Source organism: Accipiter gentilis, chromosome 5 (genome assembly GCF_929443795.1).
Source record: "Accipiter gentilis chromosome 5, bAccGen1.1, whole genome shotgun sequence".
Lineage (NCBI taxonomy): Eukaryota > Metazoa > Chordata > Aves > Accipitriformes > Accipitridae > Astur > Astur gentilis.
This window is the reverse complement of record NC_064884.1, coordinates 7,327,223-7,352,232: the sequence shown is the minus strand read 5'-3', so window position 1 is coordinate 7,352,232 and position 25,010 is coordinate 7,327,223. Positions and strand designations below refer to the sequence as shown.

General features: G+C 58.1%; 1 protein-coding gene across 3 annotated transcripts in view; it reads right to left on the bottom strand.

Moving 5' to 3' along the window:
- The window catches only part of DSCAML1 (DS cell adhesion molecule like 1), a 111,828-nt gene that overhangs the window by 10,643 nt on the left and 76,175 nt on the right, over positions 1-25,010 (bottom strand). Inside the window, exons 4-19 of one of the 3 annotated variants that reach the window (XM_049801352.1) lie at positions 20,764-20,910; positions 19,124-19,402; positions 17,940-18,215; positions 17,068-17,364; positions 14,979-15,251; positions 11,363-11,641; positions 10,939-11,058; positions 10,622-10,798; positions 5,390-5,589; positions 4,603-4,699; positions 4,361-4,489; positions 3,744-3,911; positions 3,486-3,556; positions 2,317-2,557; positions 1,101-1,247; positions 864-1,019 (exon numbers count right to left, since the gene is read on the bottom strand). In XM_049801352.1, the coding sequence (XP_049657309.1) occupies positions 864-1,019; positions 1,101-1,247; positions 2,317-2,557; positions 3,486-3,556; positions 3,744-3,911; positions 4,361-4,489; positions 4,603-4,699; positions 5,390-5,589; positions 10,622-10,798; positions 10,939-11,058; positions 11,363-11,641; positions 14,979-15,251; positions 17,068-17,364; positions 17,940-18,215; positions 19,124-19,402; positions 20,764-20,910 (3,057 nt within the window). Of the gene's footprint in view, positions 1-863; positions 1,020-1,100; positions 1,248-2,316; positions 2,558-3,485; positions 3,557-3,743; positions 3,912-4,360; positions 4,490-4,602; positions 4,700-5,389; positions 5,590-10,621; positions 10,799-10,938; positions 11,059-11,362; positions 11,642-14,978; positions 15,252-17,067; positions 17,365-17,939; positions 18,216-19,123; positions 19,403-20,763; positions 20,911-25,010 lie in introns of those variants that run through there. The other 2 variants (XM_049801353.1, XM_049801354.1) reach the window with 2 other exon arrangements.

The following is a 25,010-nucleotide window of genomic DNA, read 5'->3' as shown; positions in this document are numbered from 1 at the left end:
GTTAATTGCAGCCCAGGCTCTCGTTTAGAAACCGTGATTGGCTTTTAATGGCCGTCTCCTTAGTCTCCTTAATCCTCCAGAGTGGCTCAGCCTTACTCTGCCCAGCTGCGCCTCCCCAGCATCTGGCACTTCCCAGGATGGGCGGGCAGCAACGCTGCCCCACAGGCCCAGGAAATGCACCGCTACCAAGTTAATGGCATTAAAGTAGGGCACAAAGGGGTCTAAATATTTAAATATCCACACTTAAGGAAAAGAAAAAAAGAGAGAGGGAAATGCCCTGCCTGTGGCTGTACCCGGGGGGTTTCCTCCGCGCCCCTGCAGCCACTCCAGTCCTTCCCTCGCCAGTGCAGGAACACAACACAACACAACGTGCTGTGACACAAGTGAGTGCTCCCATCTCCTGGCATCAGCTGGCTACAGCACGCCACAACCCTAAGTGACAGCAGCAAGACCTGAGTGGGCTGGGGCTGTGGGGGGGGCTGGCTGACTCAGGCACTGGAACCACAGAGCAGTGGCTGAGGACCACGTGCATGCAGCAGGGCAGCGCCGGGTGCCTTCCTGCTCTCCCTTTCTCACCCAGCCAGGGGCGGCTCCGGGCGCACAGCGGGCTGCAGGGAACAGGACCTGCCTCCAAGTTTGGCAAACCGAGCAGGGAGGAAACAAAAAGGAAGGAGAAGCCCTGTCCGGCCCTGACTGCCCACTCTGGGGGCTGTGCAGCTGCCTTTCTTTATTCATTGCTAATGGCTCCTACTCAATGCTCCATCTTCTCACTTCTGATTAACCAGCATTGCCACACTTCATCAGCTGGGGGTAAGAGGATAGCACACCCGCACACACCCACTGCCCCGGGGAGCGTGGCTTACTGTCCTCCTTGGTCTGGATGTAGAGCACGCTGCTGCGGACGCCGTCACCAGCCTGGGTGTATGCCAACACCTGCACACTGTAGTTCGTGAACTTCTCCATGCCCCGCAGCTCCACTCGCTCCCGCGTGGTCGTGATGTTCTGCATCTCACCCCACTCTGTGGGGAGATGGGGCCCGTCAGCCCCACGCCGCCACCTGCCCGGGTCCCCCATGTCCCCTGTGCTCCACGAGCCCTCACCTCCATCCATGTAGAGGGACCAGAAGATGACCCGGTATCCCTTGAGCACCCCATTGAGGGTGCTGCGCGGGGGCTCTGACCAGGAGATCACGGCCACGTCTGACGTGATGGAGATGGCCCGCACGTTCTCGGGGGGCTGGCTGGGAACTGAGGAGGGAATGGATGGGGAGGATGATCAGCAGGAGGATGGAGAGGTGGTACGTACCTGGCAGACACCAGGCTGAAGGAGCCGTGTCCCACGGGTCAGCCGCCCCGACTCCACCCACGTGGTACCCCACGGTGCTGCTGGTCCCTCTCCCCCAGCCACTCGAGCCCCTGGAGCTGGTCCTGCCGAGCACGCGGGGCACCAGGGCTGAGCAAACGCAGCTGTCTGCCTCTGATGCGCAGTTTTGCTCCTCCTGGACCACCGAGGCGGGTGAAACCCCCATGCTCGTGGGGACGGGGAGGCCGCTGGGACACGCTGCGCTTCCCAGCAAGGGGAGAGTGGGAGAGCTGCCTGGATACGAGGTAATTAGATCCCATTGCCCCGTAAGAGGTAACTCTAATTTTTATGAGCGTTTAAATGATAATACATCACTGTAACGATCCTCTTTGAAAATGATTATTGTTTCATATTACTTAGGTGCAAAAATATAAGCACCATGTAATTAGGGACAGAGTATAATAAACTAATACAGATAGTCCGTTTGAACAAAATGAAGGTAATATAATTATGGAAAAGACACTATTGCTAAAACAGGGGCCCTTGAATACCCCAGGAGGAGTGCTAATGTAGCCAGGAAATGATCACGGTTTGACAGGCTAACAAGAGCCTTAATTAAGTATGAAAAACTGCTGAGCAAATGCACTGCAAAACTTTGTTCTCATTGGTTTTAAAATGACGGAGGCCGCCGGCGATCCTTCCCGGATGGAAACCTCTGTGGCACTTCAGCAACATCTAAACCCACCTTGACATCATTCTAATTGCGCCAGAACCCCAGATCCACGGGTGTCCTGGCACCCTCATGCTCACAACTCCTCCCCGGGGCAGCTGTGAGCATGCACGCACATGCACACAGCCAAGAGCCAAATGCTGCCAGCGGGCAGCAACCACCCCACGATCCACTCGGAATGGGGCCGGGAGCAGCTGAGGGTGGAAAGACTGGGAGTCCCCCAGGTGGGACTTGGCACCAGGGAGCAGGAAAACCGCCTGGCTTGGGGACGGGGCCAGCCTTACCGTCCTCCAGCGTGGTGGCATTGATCTCACTGGATGACGGTCCTGTCCCCGCGCGGTTAAACGCCTGCACCACGACTCCATACTGGGCAAACTTCTTCAGGTTGTCCAGTGTGTAGACCTCACTGTCTCCTGTGGCTTTCATCTCCACAATGCTGTACTGTCCATTGCTGCCCGGGCTGTTCTCCCGGTACCCAATCTGGTAGCCACGGATCACCCCGTTCTGCAGCTCCTTCTTCGGGGCCTGAGGAATGAGGGGTGCAAGATGGAGCCATGTCAGGCAGGTCTACATCCCAGGGCCGGGAGGCTTGCAGGGCTCCTTTGCCCCCGACCACCTCTCCCCCACAGCTCTTCTCAATGCTTTGAAGTTTTCTCTCCCCACAGCAGCACCGTGGAAAAGGTTGAGCTGGTCCTCGGAGGCCACTGGAGAGGAAGGTGCTGGCCGGGCAGTGGGATGTGTCTGGCCAGCGCCATTCCCCAACTGGAGCAGCTCAACAGGAGGAGGGAAAAACCCCAAGTCTGACAGCCTTAAAAATGAGTGAGGCCAGGCTGAGATCAATCTTAACAATATTTCTCTGAAGCATTAAGAAATCAATAGGGTTGATTGCAAATTTATGTTATAAAGCCAGGGCGATCCATCTTACTAGAATACTCTTAAAACAAAGTGACTTATCTTTCAAGTGAATCTTATTTTCCATTAATCTGTTTTTCAGCGCTTAAGGGGAGGGGGGAGAAGCTGGAATCCTAAATTTATTGACTTACCAGTTCATTCCGAAGTCCTAACTTTATAATCCATTTTATTTTTCATTATGCACCTTTGGAAAAATTAATCCGATTCTAAGTTTTATTGATCTTTGCTCAAGCCCTTTGCAACCCAGCGTCTCGGTTTTTACATATTTATCCTCTCTCTCCCATGACCCCCCATGGACATCCTATGAGATAATGAGCTTGTTATCAAACATGATTAGTAAGGACCCCACACGACACAGCTGAGCTGTGCACCCAGCCGTCAGGTTTTCATTTTGCCTGGGAAGTTCTTTCTGGCACTCGGGCCGCTGATGGAATCCTGGGTCCCAGGATAAGCTGCTGCCACCGAGGCTCGGGACGGCATTCGGCACTGCCCAAGCCCCCATGGCCAGGGAAAGCCCACGTGCCACCCTGGCCCCGCTCACCTTCCAGGTAACCTGGATGCTCTGGGATGTCATTGGCTGCAAGGTGACATCCATCGGAGGTCCATCGGGAGCTGCGGAGAAACAGACCCAAAAGAACACGTTGAGAAGCATCAGGGAAAGGACCGCCTCATTGGGAAAAAATGCGGCTTTAAGAGAGCTCTGTCACAGCCAGCTTCACTCAAGGCGACAGCGCCCTGCTGCCTGTGGCTGCCCCTGCCCTCCGGCCCCAACGCCTGTGCCGCAAGCCAGGAGCGGCACCTGCTTCCTCCGTGCTGATGGTGAGCTCCTTGCTCGGCTCACTGCGCCCGATCTTGTTGAAGGAGTACATGCGGATGCTGTACACAGAGGCTGGGTGGAGGTCCACAATGTTCGCCTGGTTGATGGTGGGAGAGATGTTGCGTGTAGACTGCTTAAAATCCCAGGAATCTGGAAAAGTGGTGGAGAGAGACAGGACAGTCAGCACCTGTATCCCGTCCCAGGGCCCGCAGTACCAAGGGGGCCATGCTCAGGCAGGTGAAGTCCCCAGGCACCTCTGGTTTTTGTCCCCGGACCCCGTGAAGGGGTGCCCCTTCCCCCCTCCTTGCTGTTGTGCCGCCTGGGTTTGGCTTTTTGCAAATATTGTCTCTTTTAATATTCCCTTTCAAATGCGCCCATCCAACAGAAATTAACATATTTCATTAACGCTCCTCTCTCCTTTCTTCATCAAAGGAACCGAGATGCAGAATATTCCCTTGGAGGCGCTGCCAGGGCAGCTCTGCACCTGCCCACACAGTCTGGCCCCAGGCCATGGTGGCCATGGAGCAGCCCCCCAGCCCCGCCACTTGCCGGGGGCCACAGTGGCACAGGGAGGGGAGGGGAAGTCAGCCATCACCTACCTGACTTGTTCTTGTACTCGATATCGAAGCCGGTGATGATGCTGTTGCCATCAAACCGCTGCGTCCATCGCAAATTCATACTCCGGGCTTTCACCTCACGGATCTCCAGCTCCGGCGGGTCAGGGGGCTCTTGGGGACACATGGGCAGGTTAGGGACAACGGGGAGAGAAGCCCTCCAGGATCAGGGAGACCCTCGCAGCGAGGGTTTGTGCCCTAGGGCTCGTGTGCAGGGGAACAAGTACCTTGGACGGTGAGCTGGATCAAACCTCTGTCCTCGCCATAGGAGTTGATGGCGTGACAGGAGAAGAAGACCGAGTCCCCGCGGTCAGCTGGTTTCAACTATGAACATGTCAGGGAGAGAAGAGGAGCCAGTTCAGACTGACCTACCCTGAGCACCATGCCCCTGCCTTTCCCCAGTATCGCAGCCTGCTCCCACCACCAGCCCCGGCAGGAGCTGTGCCCGTGGAGGCAGGTCACCCCCCAAAGCCCTAGTCCCCCAGCCCAGGTCTGCGCTGAGAATTTGTTCTTTGAGGTGTCCCTGGTGCTGCAAAACACCTTTGCGACCAGAACCTGTTGTACAGGCAGCTGAGATTTATTGCGAAATCCAGGGGCTTGTCACGGCAAGCAGACAGCGGCTGTTTTTTAATTGATGTAATTAAAATTGGGAGCCTGTCTGCTCCTTGCGTGGGCCCAGGGCAGCGCTAATGCTTACACTGGTTGTAAAAGTCCAGGCGGTGGCCAGGTGCTTCGCCTGGCCGCACCGCAGTGTGCTGGGGCCGGGGCAGACGCAGCCGGCACATGGTGCTGCTAGCTGGAGGTGCCATCCTTCTGTCAGGTCTTCGGACATGCCTCTCCATTGGACTCGATTTTGGCACCCTGGGAGCCCAGCCACAGCACCAGCCTCTGCGACACCTGCCGGGGACCACCGCCACCCTCCCCAGGCACCCCCCTGTGCCGCCTGCCCGCCTCCATCACCCAAGTGAGACACCTGGCAGCTTAGGTGGCTGCAAGACCCCTACCCTTCCTCACCTTGAGGGTGGAGATGACCTCGTCGCCATTGTCCTTGGTGGTGATGGCATAGCGCATGTTGCGGTCAGGGTCAATGACGGTGTCGCCCTTCTCCCAGCGGATGATGATGGGCCGCTCACCCCGGGCGGTGCAGTTCAGCTCCTTGGTCTGCCCCTTGATGGCGATTGTGGTGTTGGGGTGGGAGGTGATCATGGCTGGGACTGCAGGGAGGCAGGGGGTCACCTGTGCGCCCGGGGGAGGGCCAGGTGCCACCTGTGGCTGCCCGGCCCTGGCACAGCCCCCAGACCCGACTAGGGAGGCGGCGGATGCGGGTCTCACCAAGAGGCCACGCAGCCCAAAGCGGAATCGTCTCGCTGCATTATACAGCTCGGGATCATAAAATAATGAAGCAGATAAATTTTATAATGCATAGCATTACACTGGGGTAGACAATAAAACGTGAAAGACAAATAACCAAGCGCACACTATAATGAAGAGAAAGCCTCCAGTCGGAGACGTGCGGGTATGAATTATTGACTAAGGTTTTACACTCCCGAGGATGAGAGGAAGAATGTTTTCCATCACAGATTTGCATAATTCACTCGTATAAACCTGGGCAGAATATAGAGTGCGATTTCACATCAGCAAGGCTGCCTTTGCATTGCAGATGCCAGAGATATTTATTTTTTTTCCATAGCCACCCCAATATGCAAACAAGGATGGTGGAGAGGCCCCACACCGCACCCACCACCCGACCAGGCTGCAGCACCCAGCGCAGGCACATCCTGGTGCTGCCCAAGCAGAAGCTGCAGCACAGTCAGGGATGGCCCTTGGGACAGCACGGCCAGTCCCTCTTGCTGCTAGCAAGCGCCCACAGCCCTGGCACGAAGCTGTCGCCTCCCATCCAGGTGCTTGGGCCGCTGGCCTGGCAGCAGCACTGCTGAGGAGGAGGGCAGGCACGTCAGCCTGTCCCCATGCGCTGCAGCAACCTCTGCCGAAGCGCTTCTCCTTGCTGCAAGGGACTGCCGTAACAAGCCCTGTCGGGCTCCTTCCTCCGCAGCCTTGCTGCTCCAAAAGCTAAGCCCTCGCGCCACCCCGGTGCCGCCGTGCGGCAAGCCGGTCACGGCACGCACCACGCAGGAGAAATGGGCTGGGGGGATGAGGGCAGCCTGGGTAAGCAGAAAAAAATGTAATGCATAAACAAACAGCACTGCTGAGTCCCGCAGTAATATATGATAATGACAATCCGCAAAGGCAACACACACTGTTATAATGGGACACAAGAGGATCTAATGAGCTACGACTTCTCGGCTTTCCGTGGCAATGTAATTCAATTAACAGCTAAGGAAACCTTTCCTCCTGAGCTGCCGGTATTCGTGAGGTGCAGGGCAGGCGCCCACGCAGCTGGGACAGAGCGGTGCCAGCCTGGCACCCGCTGGCAGTGCCCCATGGCAACCCTGCCCCGAGGAAAGCATGGCCGCCGGTGAGCCGGCACGAGGATGTGGCAAAGAGCAGGGATGTTGGGGCCAGGCTGGGAGCTGTGGTCCATTGCTGCTGGACCTGCAGTCCAGGGCAGGGGAAACCGAGAGCTACCAGAAACAGAGCAAGACTTCTAGCTCTGCCCCGTCCCCAGCTGCACACCCATCTTCCTCCGGCCCCAATGCCGGGGCTATGCCGGGGAGAGGGGGAGGTGTGGGAAAGGCCGGCCAAGCCCCAGCCTCCTGCATCCTGCTGGGGCAAAGGCAGAGCACAGGGACGGCCGGGGGCTCTTACACCTACCCCAGACCTGGGGCTGACCGCCACTCTGGCTCTGAGCATGCACAGCACGGCATAAGGGCACCCACAGCCAGGTTAGGGGCTTGGCACTCGGTTTTGGCACTACGGCAGCCCTTGCCGGGCTCCTGCCTGCTGTCCCCAGTTCCTGCCACAGGAAAGCTATTGAGAGGCCACCCTGCCATTTGGCAGGCAGGGGCACAGGGAGCTGCTTCCCTGCGTTCAGCCTTTGTTTAGCCCGGGTCAGAGGCCGGCGCAGCACAGTGGGCACGTGTGGCCGCAGGGGCAGGACAGCCCCGCAGGGCTGCAGCAGCTGTGGAGGCACTGGTCCCCTTCCCGGCGAGCGGCGGCCCCGGGAGAGGAGCTCCATTTCAGGCTCTGCTTCGCTGAAATGCACTTATTGATGTCTGATTAAGAGCAGCTCCTTGGATGTAAACATATCAACTTCTCTCAATTGCTGGGGTCCCAGGAGAGCAGCACGCAGTCCAGAGTTGGGGAAGCAGCAAAACAAACCAAAAGAAAACCCCAACCAGCCATGCAGACAGCACAGACCGGGGCATGGAGACAGCACCACTTTCATGCCAGTACCCAACACCTGCCCTGCCGCTTGCAGGGGGACAGCATCGCTCGGGACTGGCCGCGGGACCCTCTGAGGGCTGCTGGGGGCTGCTCCTGGCCAGCCCACAGCCCCCTCCTCAGGTGCAGCAACTTCAGTACTGCCCGCCAGAGCATCAGCCAGAGCCCCAGATCAGTGCTGCTGCGTGGACGGGCTTCCCTTGAGCAGAGCTTGCCTCCAACCCTTTCTGCGCCCACCCATTCTCCCTGCACTACTGCCGCGCTCTGCTAGTGCCCATGGGCCTTGTTAACAAGGCCTCAACAAGAGGCTTGTCCCGCTTGCTGGGCAGAGATAAGACTGGCTACAAAGGGAGTCGACAGCCCCCGGCACACTCTGGCATCCTGCGCCAGGCTGGGGCACGAGCCGCTTCGCGGCCCGCTGCTGACAACTGAATGACAAGGGTGACAAGGGTGACAAGGGCTGTGCTGCCTCCCTCGCCCCCCTCTTTCTTGTTTGGAGCCAGCTCTGTGATGTTAATTTGATTGCACCCGTTTCAGCTTCCTTTCTCCACTGATTAGCTGAGTTTCACCTGAAGCACGAGATTAATTCAAATTGCATGGAAGCAATCAGTTACGCTCTTGCCGTGCGGCAGGGAACTTCCAAATGCGCCTGTGCCCACAACGTGCGGGCAGCTGCCCCTCTCCCAGCACCCCCCGCCGGACCCACTCTCCCCAGCATCATGATGCCAGGGAGGACTGAGCAGAGGAGCCCTGCCTCCAGTGAGCACTGCCCACCGTGCTGCCGCCACTCCAGCAGCCCCAGTACAGCCCGCAGGACCCCCCTGAGGACGCAACCCCCTCCATCCCACACGCTCTGCTCTCGACACCTGGGGAGGCATGCAGCCATGTGCTAAATGGCATTTATCACGCGCTGGTGGTCTCTCCTCACCTGCGCTCAGCCCAGTGAGCTGTCCCCCCGGGTGCACGCTCCCGTCCTCCTGCATTCGCTGCCTTCCACTCTGCAGTACCCCTGAGTGGACGCTAACGAGCTTCTTTTCAAAGCAGGGAAGGACACGCCACTGTGGCAAGGCAGCAAGCTGCTGCCTGCATCCAGACACGTGCCTGTGCTGCGGGTTGAGTGGCGCAGCATGGCATGGGAACCCCAGGACGGGAAAGCCCCAGCCCCACGGGCTGCACCGCTGGCAAGGGCCGGGCACGGCCAGGGCCCCAAGGGTTACACTCCCAGGCTGGGACAAGCAAAGCTGGGTGGCTTTCCTTGCTCACCACCTGCCAAAAGCAGCGGCCAGCTCCTTCTGGCACTGGCGGGTCTGCAGGCGCTTGTCTGATGCGTTACCTGGCTGTCTCGGCTTGCCCCCCAGAGCCCATTGCTGTGGCATCGGGGAAGGGGATGTGCGGCTGCAGGCTGGCTGCCACGGCCGCTCCCCTCTCCCCTGCTGACCACCAGCACGCTTTGTTTGGGCTCTGATTAACTTTCATTTAACTTTGTCCACGGTGGCCTGACTTTCAAGGAAAGCCAGCGCTGATCTCACTTTAATTGGCCTGACATTTCACTAAACAAACAAAAACCCCAAAATGAAACAAAACAAAGAGCCCCGCATAATGCTTAATTGGCTGTGGTGCTCCGTCTACCTATTCATCCAAACCTTTTCAAAGGCTGCGAGGTCTCCGGGAAATGTAGAGGCACATGCATAATAAGGTTATGTGCTATTCAAGTCAGCAAGCAACCTGTCCTGGGATGCAATTACAGCAGATAGCAGGGACAAGGCAACAGTTCAGGCTCCGAGACTTCTGCACGCTCACTTGGGATTAATCGCCTCGACTTTGTACCTGTGCCTTATTGAAGTGTGTTGTTTGAAGTCACTCATTTTGATTCATCAGTCAGCGGGAGAAATTAAACAGCTGACAGGGAGGGGAGCATCAACCCAGGAAAGCAGAGGCTGGCTGTGGAGGGGAGAAGCCCCGAGAGAAACGCCTGCTGATGCCAGAGAATAAAGCGCTTGGCTGGGGAGGGGAGGCAGCAAGGGGGCTGCCCGAGCCAGACCTGCTCTCTCCTTCTCTCGTCCCGGGCAGTTCCCCTGGCATGAGACCCTCGCCAGGACTCAGTGGTTCCCCGGGGGGGGCTGCGCATCCCCTCTGCCCAGCAGCACCCTGCCCAGGGCACAGCCAGGGTGGCGGTGGCTCCCGCAGCTCTGCCTGCAACCTCCATCGCCGCCGACATGAGGCAGGCAACCAGCGTCCTCACTGACTCGTCCACTCGGCGCAGGCAGGGCAGAGTTTAGCCCTGCTGAGCCAAGCCCTGCTCAGGAGACAGGCAGGAGTGGCCACAGGAGCGAGCGTGATGGGGCTGGTCCCCCCTCCACCACCTCCTCTTTGAGATTTGAATGCTCACAGCAGCAACGATCAAAATAAATAAAGAGGAGCTGGAGATTCTGCATTCTGTTGATAGCAACAGGAGAGGAATCCAATAATAAGCGCAGTTCAAACACGGTGTCTAACAACACTTCCCAGCCCATCCCTGTCAAATTAGCCCAGCTATTTCCTTTCCTCCTGTATGATGTAGATCGATTGCTCAGTTTTATTAAGGACAAAGCGTGTTTAATAGCAAAAGGGAAGCGGGTCCCTGGAGGAAGGGAATCAACGCCCTCCCCGTGCCCCGCGCATTGATCATGGGGATGCATGGTGCGGAGGGCAGAGCCAGGCTGGCTTGGTGCGAATCCACCACATGGAGGAGGGGGCCGTGCCAGAGCAGGGTCTGCTGAGAAGCACTCACCCCACAGCCACAGCTGCTTTTACCGGCGCATGGGGTGGGCGCCTGCCTCTGCTCTCCCCAGCCACTGCCGCAGCCGTGCCAGGAGCAGGTCCCCAGCCCCTCGCCACTGTCACGGCACGGCCCTGGCTACTTACTCTTCACGGTGAGAAACATGGACTTGCTGATGTCTGTGCCCACCCCGTTGCTGGCCTGGCAGAGGTAGTAGCCGATGTCCTCCTCCAGCACATGGCGGATGAGCAGGGAGCTGTTGGGCAGGATCTGGATGCGGCCCGTGAGGGGTATGGGGTGGTACTGCTGGGGGTTGCCGCTTCCTATGAGGCAACACAGAGACACAGAGCTCAGTCAAGGCAGAGGAGCGCTTGTGAGGCTTGGTGCTGGGGTGGCCATGCCGAAAAGGGACTTGCCCCCACCTGCACGGAGGTCCCCACACGCTGCCGTGCCTCACCCCTACCTTTTGCGTGTTTCCACATGACTTTCGGAGGGGGGTACCCGTCAACGGAGCAATTCAGCACCCCGGCTTTACCGTAAATGCCATCTTGGTTGTTGGGTTGGACCACAAAACGAGGAGGCACTGAGTAATCGGAGAGAAAAGACGGTCACTGTAGCAAAAACCCCATCACAGCTCCTTGCGACTCCTCCCTGTCTGCGGGCATGTGGGTGCCTGGGCTCAGCCCTACTCCTCACCCTCCCTGCCTGCTTCTGCAACACTCCCAAAACTGGGGAAGAGCGCTATCTTCCTCCAGCCTCGTAACTTATCTCTGTTCCATGCCGTGCTACCCCTCCATCACCGTGCACCCTCCCAAGTCCGACGTGGCAGCGGCATTGGGGACCAGGCTGGGCTGTGCGTGTGGCTGGCTCGGCCCCGTGGTGCTCACCCCGCACGATGAGCTGCCGCTCCCGGCTGACCGTGGCGGCATCGTTGCTGGCGATGCAGGTGTAGTTGCCGTTGTGCTTGAGGGAGACGCTGGAGATCTGCAGGGAGCTCATGAACTCCTTGCTCTCGATGGTGACTCCAGAGCCGGAGAGGATGACGTGCCCATCCTTCCTCCAGGTGATGTGGATTGGCATGTCCCCGGAGGAGACCACGCAGGGGATGTAGAGGAGCTGCCCGATGGAGGCTGGTGGGAACTCGAAGGGCTGGATCAGCGGAGGGACTGTCAAAGGGAGAGGCAGAGCATGCTGGAGAGCCCGTCCGGGAAAAGCCTTCCTCCAGCAGGGACGGGCTGCAGCGGGGCTCGGCAGAGATGCTACCCCAGGAGGAAAAGCAGCCCAGAAGCTAAGGCCGGCTTTTGCTCCCACCAGGAACATGGCCAGGGGAGAGTGGAAGGTGCCGCCGAGCAGAGAACAGCAGAAGACGTCTCCCACCTGGCAGGGCCACCACGCTGAGAGAGGGATGGAGAAATGCCGACCTCCCAAGCAGAGCAGGCCCCACTCTGGGGAAAGCCCCAGACGCCCGCCCTGCACGTGCCAGCCAAAATTCCGCCTCAGCATTTATCTGCTCGCAGAAAAGCGATCATTAGATGGATGCTTTTCTTAAAGGCACTGGATTCAGAACCAGCCATTAACTTTCGGATAACTTAATTAGGCAACCGCAGCAGCATCTCTAGCAATGTGGGAGGGGGGAAGAAAGCAGAGAGAGGGAGACAATTAGCTTAACAAGGCTCAGCACCTGGTAGATGAGATCCTCTTTCTGCAGCCTCCATAATTAAATTAGCAGGCTGCCAATCGTCCCCTTGGCAGAAATAAGCTGCCCTCTCGTACAGGCGCAGGAGTGGTTCCCCGCCCCACCACGCACCTCCCTGGGCTCCCACCTCTACCCCGTGCACCGCAAAGGTCTCTGCCCCTCTGCCTGTCCCGGCCCAGCAGCTCTGCAGAGCAGCGGGCAAGTGGGGGGCTGCTCACCAACCCCCTGGGCTGCAAGCTGCTGCCAGCAGGCAGGCAGGCAGGCCGGGCAGCTGGCAGGTGTGGGCAGGGCTGGCCTGCCCCTTTGCCGGCTCCAACAACGTGGCTCCAGATGCCAGAGCCATGGAACCAGCACTGCCTGTTTTCCATAATTAATGAATAATTAATTGGGAATGCACCGCAGTCTATTGCAGAGCTGGGATGGGCTTGTGGATCTGCGCCTCTCCAAACACACCCCACTGGCCGCTTCCGAGCTGCCAGGAAAAAGACAGGCTCCCTCAACAGAAGAGTTTTCCCTGCTCCAGCTCCCCACAACCGGAGCCTGCAACTCGCCTGTCCTTCCCAGTTCACTTCCCCCTGCAATTCTCCTTTCTCTGGGGATTCCAGGCTCTCATGCGCAGCTGCAACAGGAGCTGGCCACACGGCCGCAGCCCAGGGCACCGTGCGAGGATCTCCCTGCCCACAGGACCCGCCACAGAGCCCTGCCCAGCAGCTCAGCTCTGGAGGGGAGCCCCAGCGCACAGTCTCTGCCTTCCCACGGGGTGAAGCGTCACCCTGACGGTGCCCCGGCACTGCTGGCTGTGGAGTAGGTGTAGCTGGCATCGGCACCGCACTCCCTGAATCGCCGCAGGCACCCAAGCAGAGCCCCAGGCCAGCACCAAACCTGCACGTGATGAATTAAAACATTCCAAGATGTCTGCAGGATTAATGAGCTCTTGGGGCACCTTGAAGGAGGCCAGGTGCTCGGATTGTGCTGCTGGGGAAGCCCAGAGAAGAGGCCCTGGCAGCATCCCCAGGCAGCCGCAGCAGTCCTGAGGAGCTAAAGGGAGGTTTGAAGCTGGGACCTGGGGGACCTGGGGTCCCCAGGCTAAGCAGCAGCAGCTAAACCCGGGCGGGAATTTCCCTCAACACAAGATGGGGAGCGTGGCTGGGGGCAATGCCTCGCAAGCAGGGCTGGGGGCTGCCTGCACATCCCTGCTCCCCAGGGGAGCAGCGCCGGAGGGGAACTGTAAAGCTTTTACTACCGCGTGCTCGGAAAGACCTGCATAACTCACTTGTGGCACTTAATGTGGGCGCCAGGCACTTGTGGCAATAAAAGCTTTACGGTGCTCCATGCCATCCTGTGCTCCTTGCTCTATGCAGTTATATTTATTCACTCCGCTCCGCGGAGCTAGCTCTGACTGTCTCCTAGGGCCTTTGCAATTCTTTTCCTCAGACCTTTTATCTGATGGCCAGAGCAAACAAGGAATCCAGCAAGCGGAGCCGGGTGTAAATCTCCAGCAGCCGCACTTGCAGGCGGAATGAAGACGTCTGGCTACGGCAGAGCGGCGTGCCGCCAGCCCGCACAGCACTTCCACCCACTCGCCTTCCTTGCCCTGTCACTGGCCACTAATCAAGGCAGTAAATTCAGATTTGCAAGGGTTCGCTAGCAGTTGCTTCCCAGAATATATGGATCTTCGGCTGAACTTCAGCATCCAGCATCCGCTGATGGCACATCGCAGCGACGGACAAAAAGCAAAGCCCGTTATCTAACTTCACATGCATACACCCCTACAGATGCTCTCTCCGCACCAGCCCTGCCTGTCCCATTCATCCCAGGAGAAGACCAGCGTTTACTCAACTCCAGCCTCTCTTCAAGCTCTAGGGCTCCCGCACAGATGGGGATTTCGTATAAGGCGAGGAAAGCAGGGCTGGCCATGCTCTCCATTGCAGACCTGAGGGGAGAGAAGTCCTCCCCATGCAACCCTCCGATGGGTTATCCGCAGCCTACTCTTCCCTTTACAAAGCCTTGGAGAAGAGCATTTGCTAATCAAGCAGTAGCATCTATAATCAGCTGGGTGCACTCTCTTGCTAACCTGATTCCTAATAAGAAAATGGTGGATGGGAGGGGAGGGAGGGGGATCAGAGTAAAATCCAGTCCATAAATACCCTGCTGGGTGAGACGGAGAGAGACAATTGGCCAGCTCCGTCCCCAGCGTGGCTGTGTTTGTCTAAATGATTTACTGCAAACACCGAGCTGGCGACGGGCAGAGACAACCCGACAACTCTGAGGACGGGAGATACGGGAGCACTGTACGCTGGCAGCACAATCTCGGCGAGTCACTGGGAGGGAATGCATCCGGCTCAATTCATTAGGACTGATAGCTCCCTCAATGGGGCTGAATAATTGATGGCCTGGAGAAGCTTTTAAGATGTTCTGTGTGCTCGGAAGACCGAGAGTATTATTTTTTAAAAAGCTAACACACAGAGAAAAACATCGGTGAAGGCGATCCGAGCAAAGGTTAGATGGTTTAATACGTTATGTTTACACCGTAAATCCTTGCTCCATCGCTTGTAACGAGAAATGGATACGGTGTGGCTCGGGGCAGCGGCAGGCGTGCAGGCAAGACCAGGTAGCCGCTCCAGCAGGAGCTGAGCCGACTCCCGAGGGCTGCTGTGGTGGGAGCTGAGCTCCCATTGGTGCAGCGTTTGTGGAGCATGGCCACCGCCTGGCTGCGGAGACCCCTGTGTGAAGCTGCTCCGCCTCTGTCCCACAGGAGAGATGTCCCCAGCGCATCTGATTCGGGGAAAGCCTCTCCACCCACTTACCTTTCACCGTGACGTGGACGCTCTGGCTGATGGACAGCTGGGGCTGGATCAGCACGCTGCACAGATACTCTCCTTCATCCATCCCTTTCTGGACGTCCATCAGCTTAAGAGTCCCATTTTCAAAGACCACTTGGCGGTGGTTATCGGGCAGCAGCAAAGAGTCCTTGTACCACTTGATGGAGTAATACGGGTACCCGATCACCCTGCAGTTGATGAAAGTGTCCCTACCCGCTACTGCCGTTATGTTCTTCATCGCTCGGATGCTCGGGGGACCTACATATTCAGGAGGAAGGAAGAGGCAGGCTAGGTTAATTCCGAAGTGCAGTTTGGTTGCATGGAGATCTGCTGCTATTTCAGAGCGAGCGAGCTTCATATGCCAAGGAGGTAACCAGAGCAGTTGGGACCCAGCCCGGGTTTGGGCGAGGAGCAGGCACGGGCTCCTCTCTGAGCGTGTGTGGGGACAGCCACTCATCGGCTGCAAACTCCAGCTAGAGCTACTGGCGCACGCCCACAACAGCGCAGCTACCAACGGGGGCCGCGGTCCTCCATCACAGCCGCACTTCAGCAAATCCCACCCCGGTTTTGCAGGTGCAGCTTCAGCGCTGGGGAAGCTGAGCCCACAGACACCACTGCTGCTCATCAGAGGAGGTTGGATGGTGTCTGGAAGCACAGCATGTTTCTGCGATGGGAACCATGGCCGCCCAGCACACCTCCACCACAGCTCCTCCAGCAGTGCCTGCGGCCACAGGAGCTGTAGAAGAGATGGAGAGCGCTCCTCCATGGTCACAGCTGCTCTCCACCTCTCTTAGGAGAAGGAAGCTGCCTGCATTGTGCCAAACATCCTCGACAAGACCTGCTACAGGAACCTGACTTCCATTGGCGAACACGTTTCCCCTCCCCTAAAATACACCTTTCTGACCCTCCTGCTGGCAACCTGAGTAGGACTGAAAAGCCAGTCACCATTTTCTGGCTGGCTCTTGTGCTGGCTTAAGGACCAGGAGAACGCTGCAGGTGAGTATTTCAATGAGAGGTTTCATGCATCAATAATGACATTGTTCTCCTGGCCACTGCATAAAATAGCAAACTAATCTAAAGATTAACCCTATCTTAACTCCTCGTCCTAAGGGCATAGCAGGATAACAGCTTAACAGACGCTCGGAATAAGCTCCGGCTTCTCATGGCTGAGGGATGAACTTGCTCCAAATGTAGCAGTAAGCGGCAGCAAAATTCAGACTCTCCTGGGATCCAAGCCAAAAAGCCACTAGATCCATTTCAAACCTGAGACACAGACAAACACAGCCCTTAAACCCTCTTTCTCAGCAGACAAATATATGCTACCTTGTCTCTATCTTGCTCCCACCTGGAAGCCTGTGAGCTTTAATTGGTGATTATTAACGGGCAGGGGCTTATACCGTACCCTGTGCCTGAAAGTGCTCCCTGTAACGCACTGAGCGACACGCTCCAGCCGTAATAACACGGCGATTAACGCGGCCATGGCTTTTAGCAGACAAAGAAAATACAGACGTGACAAATCAAAGCTCATTTTCCACAATTTCACGTGCTGCCTCGTTGGCATTTGCCACATAGGTCCCTGTGCCAGCAGACGCGTTCGCTGCCAGGCAGCCGGGCTCCCACTGGGACCAGGGGGCGGCTGGGAGAGCATGGAGGGCCTGGGACACTTCTGGGCCCGCCAGCACCTTCCGCGTGCACAGAGTCCCTTGGGAAAGTGTTTGCCAATGCTCCGCAGACCCCAAGGCAGGGGCTTGGCAGGGTGAGGGCAGACCCTGACGGGGAGAGTGCTGCCTTTTTGCCCCTGCAAAGCCGAGCTCCAGCTCTCCAAGGCTACAGGACCGCTTTGCCATTCGTTAAACTCCTTGCTTTAAATGGCAGGGAGGCTCAGTCCTGCAGGCAGACGTGTGAGCGAATGGGGCAGGAGCAGGGAGCTCAGGGAATGGGGTCAGGGCAGCCAGGGAGACCTGTACGGCTGGGAAGAGCACGGAGAGGCGAGCAGGAGCGATCGGCCAGGGAACAGAATAAAACCAAAAGCCCGGTAAAAGTCCTATTCTGATATTTAAAAGTAGACAGGCACCTCTTACGTTTATTCGCGCTTGGTATTCGGCGCTGCCCACCGAGTTCCGCGCGGTGCACCGGTACACGCCGCCGTCCTTGATCTGCGGGCTCGTCACGTTCATGTGGCTGACTGTGGTGCCGTCCGACATGGTGTACTGGTTGGTGCGGTGCCCACTGTCCCGTGGGATGGGCTCGTCATCCAGCGCCCAGGTGATGGTTGGTGGGGGGGCCCCCTTGGCGGCACACATCAGGGAGAACTGCTCCCCGGGGTTGACCACCTTCTCACTGAAGGAGGAGACGATGCGGGGGGTCCCATCTGGGGGGCACCCAGGGGAAGGGGGGTCAGGCAGCGGCAGCTACAGGCAGCAGCAGTCACCCGCTGGCGGGATGGCTTTGAACTCCCCCCTGGGTGGGAGCCCCAGCTCAGCCGGGAGAGGAGCCCTCGTCGGCAACACGTGCACGGCCATGCCTGCATCCCTGCAGCAGGGAGATGCCGAGAGGGGATGAGGGGGCACGCTGGTTGATACAGACATTGGCTCAAGGGGACGCCTGGCTCGGCAGAGCCCATCCCTTGTCCAAACATCCAGACGTCTGGATCGGGGAGGGGACACCTGGTGAAAGGCAGTGCCTCAGCCCAGGGGCTGGGGACGGGCAAGTCAACCCTTATTTTGGTCCTTCCCCGTCCCGGCGGTGCAGTGCCCCTGAGCCAGTTGCAGAGGGCCTGCAGAGCCCAGGAAGTGGGCTAGGAGAGGTCTGGCCCCAGGAGCTCCCAACCCTGGCAGGTCTTGCTGCCCTCCAGCCACGCGCAAAGCATCCCAGCACACCCCAGAGATGCGGTGGCTCGGAGAGGGGCAGAGGAGGAAAGCCCCTGTCCCAAGGAAGCCAGCTCACCCTCCAGCGTGATGATGGAGAAGTCCTGTGCCGTCTGGGACTTGCGGGTGGCAAAGCACTGGTAGGCCCCAGAGTGGCTCTTCTGCGCAGCTGTGATGAGGAGGGTCTCATTGCTGATCCCCCGGATGGAGATGTAGTCATCCACCACCACGAGGTCGGTGTTGCGGTACCAGCGAATGACGTACTCAGGGGACCCGCTGAGGGCACAAGAGAGGATGACGGTGCTGCCGATGCCTGTTTTGAGCTTCTTTGGTGTGAGGGTCACACGCAGAGGGTCTGTGTGAGAAAGGGCAAGAGCGGGCGAGGGGTTGGCGGTGCCGGGTAGCCCAGTGGGAGGCATCTCGTCATTACTGCACTCTCGCTGCCTTTCTGGCCCTGGAAGCGCCAGCCCCGCTACACGTAAAACGTCACTGCGCAATAAGGCAGGTGGCCCCCACACCGTCCTCGCTGCTGACAGCCCTTGCTTTTAGCGTCAGCCCTGGGCCGCTGGCAGGGTGCCGGCAGAGCGGGCACTGTCAGGGAGGCAGCAGGACAGCTGGAAGAAGATGTGGTCAGCATGACGGGGACAGTGCTGAGCTGGGGATGTGCCAGGGTGGCTCCCAGCAGGCTGCCCGTGCCCAGTCAGTGGTGTGCTCACTGCAGTGCTGCTCCAGGTAAGGCAGGCATGGTGCATACTGGCCCCAGTGGCTCCAGTACCACCGGGATCCTGGTGACAGGAGGAACCCCCAGGAACAAAGCATGCGATAAATACTAGGCCTGCCCAGATGGTATTTACTGTTTGGTTGGAGCTTGTTTTATGTAAATTAACAAAACAAAGCACAGAGGCACCTAACAGAAAAGTGACGTCGCCATCCAGCAATTTACATCCCCCCAGTACTGCTCTGAATTTTCCAGAGGCCCCTCTCCCTGCCCCAATTGAAGCAGTAAATCAGGGGATGTCTGTAGATGCACTGCTGCAGCATGATAAACCTCCTGCAAGCACTCTGAGCACCACATTGGACACGCTGCGTCGCAAGACAGTGGCTTCCAGTGTGCGAAGCACTACGCTGAAATACAAGCCTTGTAATTTATATGGCTGTACAAAACCTTTAAGGCTTTATATTTATAAAGGCTTTACGTTTAAGGCAGCAGCAGGACAGAAGCCTCCCCGCCACTGTGCCCCGCTCCTCCCTGCTGGCTCTCACCTATGACTGTGAGGGTCCCTGTGACCTCTGCAGACCCGAAGGTGTTGGTCACCTCGCAGATGTAGGTCCCGCTGTCCTCCACACGCAGGTCGCTGATGGTCAGGCCCGTGATGCGCTTGGTCCAGCGGCTGTCAGCAGGGAGCGGGCGCCCATCCTTGATCCACCGGACGGCTGGGTTGGGGTAGCCTGAGGCAATGCAGGGCAGCTCCACCAGCCGGCCCGCCTTCACCTCCCTGGACTGGAAGCTGTCTAGCATCGTGGGGATGGACTCTGCCGGGTCTGGGTTTGGAGAAGAAAGAGGCTGACATGGCGAGGAGGAGGAGGAGGCGAGGCTTCCCCCCACAGGGACACCAGGGACCACCGTGCCTCCTCAGCATCGGCCGGGAGAGAGCAGCTCTCCCTGTCCCCGTGAGCCGGTAGCTCTGCCAGGCAGGAGCACGGCAGGCCAGCCACATCCTCTGCTGGGCAGGGGCTCAGGGCAGGTGGGGGTGGCCTGACCCATCCAAGATGACAGGCACAGCCCTCGGTGACTGGGGCAGCAGGCTTGCGGGGAGGCGGGGGGGGAAACGCATCTTACTAGCCGATGGGACGAATGAACTCCGCACCAGAGGAATTACTCAAGGTGACACCTAACTGGTGCAAAATACACAAATTCTGTGGCACATTTCAAAATATACAAGCAAAGGGGCCCATCAGGCAGCAGGAAGGGAGAAAATTAATCACTAAGTCTCAGGCGTGAAATTAAATTCCAGGGGAAAGAAACCTCTTTCATTACTCCCAAGCAGAAGTAAAACGCCATGACGTGTAAATAATGAGTGACCAGGAAGGGACTAGGCCAGATAGAACCCACGTGGAGAGGGGATAATCTACCCAGCGGCTGCCTGCACTCCTCGGGGGCCGTGCGGCAGGACAGCCACAGGTGGGACATGAGACCCTCAGGTCTCTAAGAGGCTAGGGCAAGGTCAGGCAAGCCCCAGCCCAGCTGTCTCAGACCCCTTCCCTGCCCTCTGTGGGGTTAATTCGAGGAGCTAGCACGGGAGAGCCAGAGCCTGCATGCCTGAGGACAGAAAAAGCGTATGGCAGAAAGTAGGCATGCTGCAGCCGAGCAGCGGGAGTGGCGACGTGGCTGCGAGTCAGACGAACTCCCTCCCGAGCAGAGTAGTTTGGGCAGCCAGTGGAGCCGGGAGCGCCCCGAGACACCCAGCACTACGGACTGCACTGCCTCCGCTGCAGTATCGCTTGCATGTTCGTCACATCGCGTCAGGCTGCTCACATCGCGGGCTGTCACATCGCATTGCATTGCACCCCATCGCCTCTCGCTCGGGGTGCCGCGCAGCGCTGCCGCCTGCCGCAGACAGCACCGGGGGGCTGCCTGGTCAGGGGGCACACGCGAGGCGGCTCGAACCCCCCACGCAGCCCCGACAGGCTCTCCTACCCCCCGACCGGGATGTCCTTTCGCGGGGGCGGGAGGTAGTGACGCCATCGCTCCCCCCTGCACCCCAGGAAGACAGGCACCGCGGCTGGCAGGCAGGAGAGTGGGCGTGCACGCAGGGCTGGACACCCTCACAGGCGCAGGAGCCACACTGGGTCTGCGGGGCAGGGCTCCCCCTCGCCAGCATTGCTGGCAGCCGTGTGCTCACCTGAGACCGAGAGCCTGGCTCCGTTGCTCTGCCGTGTCTCCCCGCTGTACTTGTGCTTGGTGATACACCTGTAGGTGGACAAGGCATCTTCCTTCTGCACGTCTGATATGTACAAACCTCCGTAAGAAGTAATAAAAAACCTATTTTCTGGAGACACAAAGAGAGGAGAAGGGTGAGTGAGCCAGCCCCGACCCAGCACGTCATCTCCCAGGCTCTTGGCACCTGGATCAGGCAGAGCCCCTGCGCTCTGGGCAGGCACCGGCACCTCGAGCAGGAGCCAGGCAGGCAAAGCAGGCCCCTTCGCCTCTCCGCGCCCCAGTTGCACTGGGGTGCAGTCTCTGGCTTATCCTTCAGGGGCTGAAGTTTGAGGCAGGCTGGCAAAGTTGGGCCAAAACGGGTGAGCAGCAGCGCTTGCCATAGCAGCCTCACGTGTGCAACAGCAGCACGTGAGTGTGCAACAGCAGCCCCCATATTTGTGGGCACAGCCTGCCTTCCTCCAGCACTCATCCTGTGGCAAACACACCCGCCCAGGCACAAAGACAAGCTCGGGGTGTCCTTACATGAGCCTGCGCTCCCCCACTTAGGGGGAACCTGCCCGCAGCCTGGTGCGATGAGCTCCGGCTGCAGAGTTGCTGCAGAGGGCAAGGAGGGTGCGCAGCACAATGCTCTGCTGGCACGATGCTCCACCGCACCGCCATGTCGCCCCGCGCCGCATAGCAACGCAGCAATTTAAAGTGAAGCCGTCCCGCTGAGTTAATAATTAGCTTCGCTTATTTCGAAGCAAGTGAAAACAAATAAGGGCTTGAGCTGATATTCAAGCCCTGGGAGGAGGATGGCAGGACAGCACAGCCCTGGGCAGCGCTGCTGGAGCAGCCGCCTCCAGCCAGCAGGCTTTGGAGCCTGGCACACGCCAGTGCACACGGGGAAAGAAGTTTTCAACTTGCTCGTGAAGGCAGCCTGACCCCTATAATTTGTCCTGAATAATAACAGTAATTAATGTGACTAGAAAGACCCGCACTATAGCACAATTTAGTGGCTAAACAGAGAGCAGGGTAAGCGGAGGCACTGGAGAGAAGCTTCCCTGTGCGCCCGGAAACCCCTTTCCCCTGCCCCACTGCCAGTGCTAACAGTGATGGCAAGCCTTTGACCCCAGTTTCTGTGGGGCCTTTGGGGTTTATTCCAGCACCAGGCGCCACCAAGCCTCAGCTGGGACGCAGCGGTCCATCTGCTCGGCTGCACCATGTTGCCAACCAAGCCACCCCCTACCGAACACAGCAAATGCAGAGAAGTAGAAGGTAATTAGTCAAGCTGAATGTTCAGAGCTGAAACCTTTAAACCTAGTCTTTAAATCAGCAATGGCTGCAAGTGGCTCCTTCAAGTCCTGCACTAAGCCCGGTAAAAAAACAGGAGCCAGTCGATGAGGCTAATCAACTTTGTTCTTCCAGCACCTCTTGGAAGCACCTGGATATTCTCAATTTAGGTGGAGGAAAGTGCCATGGTCGAGCCCGTAAGCACAGGAGAACCATGAGTGGAATACGGAACTAGAGGCGCGCGCTCCCAGAACAGCCCAGCTCCATGCTCCCAGGGCAGGACCGCAGAAGCCTTGCCCTGCAAGCGCTTGAGGCGACAGACTGGCAGGAAACGGTGCTCTTCGCTCAGGGGACTGGAGCACATCCCCAGCATGAGCCAAGGCAATGGCAGCCCCAAGCTCTGCTGGCGCTGTCCCGTTCCAGCTGCAGCTTAGCTAGATGTGTGTGTTTGACTCAATTGCTTGATATGACAGTATTAGGGACTCTACACAGATGGCAAAGAAATAGCGACCTTACTAAAAAGCGAGCCTAGCTACAGTTAACAGAGGCACAGGCAACCGCCGGACTGGCAGCCCTTCGCAGATTCTCCCTGGAAGCAGTGGGAACGCTGTCCGGCAGCCCCACGGGGTGCCACGGTGACCGTCCCCATACCTACAGCAAGCCTCCTGCGCAGCTCTGTGCTGCTGCGGCACCGCGGGACCTGCATCTCCGTCCCTGCTTGGAGGGGGCCCCAGCCACAACCTCAGGCGCAGTCTTGCCTCTGCGCTGCAGCACGGCAACACCAGCATGGCAGCACGTGCGCTGCAACAGTGTGCAACTGGGACCAGATGTGCAGTGGCGCGAGTCTCGTGCTCCGCGCTGCCAATTGGAGCCACCAAGGGATTTGTGCAAAGCTCCATAAAAGGGAAGGGGGGGAGCGGTCTTGCAAGTGCAGCTGAAATAACATGCAAATCAAACGTTAATTTTTCATCTCCCATCAAACCAGTAAGCTGAGAATATTGGCTGCGCTGGACTTTGAGTCGGGGGGGAGCCAGTTTCCATGGTAACAGGGGCTGTATTTTGCAAAGTGCTCAGCAGCCCCAACTGGCCTCCCCCTCCCCACGCACGCACTCGCACGTCCGTGCACGGTTAACTGCAGCCCTGGCTGCGGACATGCTGCGCTCCTCCTCTGGAAACAAAGCTTTGTGGGAGCTGGAGTAACATGCAAGGAGCCAGCGGAGGAGCAGAAAGCTGCAGTGCTGCGTGTCCCCCACCCTGGGACCTGGGGCAGGAGCAGCAGGGCCCACGAGGGACGAACTCCCGCGTATGGCGAGGCAAAGGGGAGCAGAGCCTCGGGCTTCTGCCTGGACAGCAGGAGATGACAAGGAGAGTGACACAGGGCGAGAGCATTGCTGACCAGGAGTGCAAACTAAGCCCTGCCTGGACCTAGTGCCCTCAGCCACCCCCAGCCTACCGGAGCTCCCCAGCTTCTACAGCCTGCGCGCCTGAAATCAAGGCTCCTGGATGGGGCTCGAGCCAGAGCGTCAGGCCCAGAGAAAGGCATGGGCAGAAAACCTGCATGTTTTAGTATCCACACCTCTCTACCGTGCAGTGGTGGGAGATGTTTGTTCCTTTGCAAGCCATGGCTTTAAAGATGCCATTACATGAAACAGAAGGTCTATGCAACCTGACAGCACAGCTTCCTTCCCCGTCCCCGCCCCCCCCCAAAAAGGGGGCAGATAACTCCATTGAGGAGCATTGCACTATCTCAAGGGAGAGATGCAGGGCAATAATTGATGTAAACGGCTCCAACAGAGACCTCACCGAAGTGACTTATTGCTGAGTTTGCTAGTGAGATTAACGTCGAAGGTCGCCGAATAAAATCAGATCTTTGTGCCTGCCAGGAGGTGGAAAAGCTTTACGGGAAGCAGAGGATTAAGTACATCCGTGGCCAGATCGGAGCGATGTGCCTCTAATAACTCTTCCAGCTAGACTTGAGCTGCTGCCTTTGGAAACGCCTCACCAAATCCCTCACATGCCTCTTGCCCAGCCCTGCAAGAGTGGAGCAGGGCAGCCAAGAGCCCTGCCAGCCCCCAGGAGCTTGCCCCTCACCCAGGGAAAAGCACAAGGGCAAGAGGGGGGCTATCCTGCACGGCTAATGTTGGGAGGGTCTCTTGCTGCCTATGTGCACGCGCACACACACAGACACGTACTCACTGTTACCAAAATCCTCTCCAGCATCCAGCTGCCTGTGGTGGCCCTGAAAGTCCAGCATCAGTCCCAAGGGCCTTCCAATTTCAAGAGAAAAATTACAGTCGATACAGGTTACTAGCTACTGCTCTATCCAATATAGATTTATAAAAACAATGGGGTCAGGGCTTCAGGAGAGAGCACATTTTATAGTTCATAAGACTAATGAGATAACTTTCCCTTGGTACTGCTAGAGAATCAATAGGTGCCAGCATTTATGAATTAGCCATACTTTGAGTGTATGCATCCCAAGGCATCCCAGAAAAATCCAGTAGCTATTTGGTGCTATTTCTGGCCACATTTAAAGTGACAAATGCCTCCCCAAGAGGAAGGCACGGAGGGGGAAGCCCCAAAGAACAAAGCCTGTGATTTTCCGCTGCTGCTGTAACGGTGCTTTTCTGCTGCAGCTGCTGTTCCAGGATGCCACCAGCCCGGCACGGGACTTGCCCGGGGACAAGGAGCCTCCCTGGGGCAGGCCAGCAAACCCAGGCAGAGGGGAACCTCCTGCCTACCCCCGTGGCATGGCACAGCATGGCACGGCACTGCTCGCCCCCGTCTCTGTGCCAGCTGCCGGATGGATTGCACGCACCCCCCTCTCCAAGAGGGCCCCAGCACCGGGACGCAGCGCCCAGCTGGAGCAGAGGATGCGGGACAGAGGAGCGGGCTGGCAGGCAGTGGCCACACACCAGAGCTGCCTTTCATGTCAGC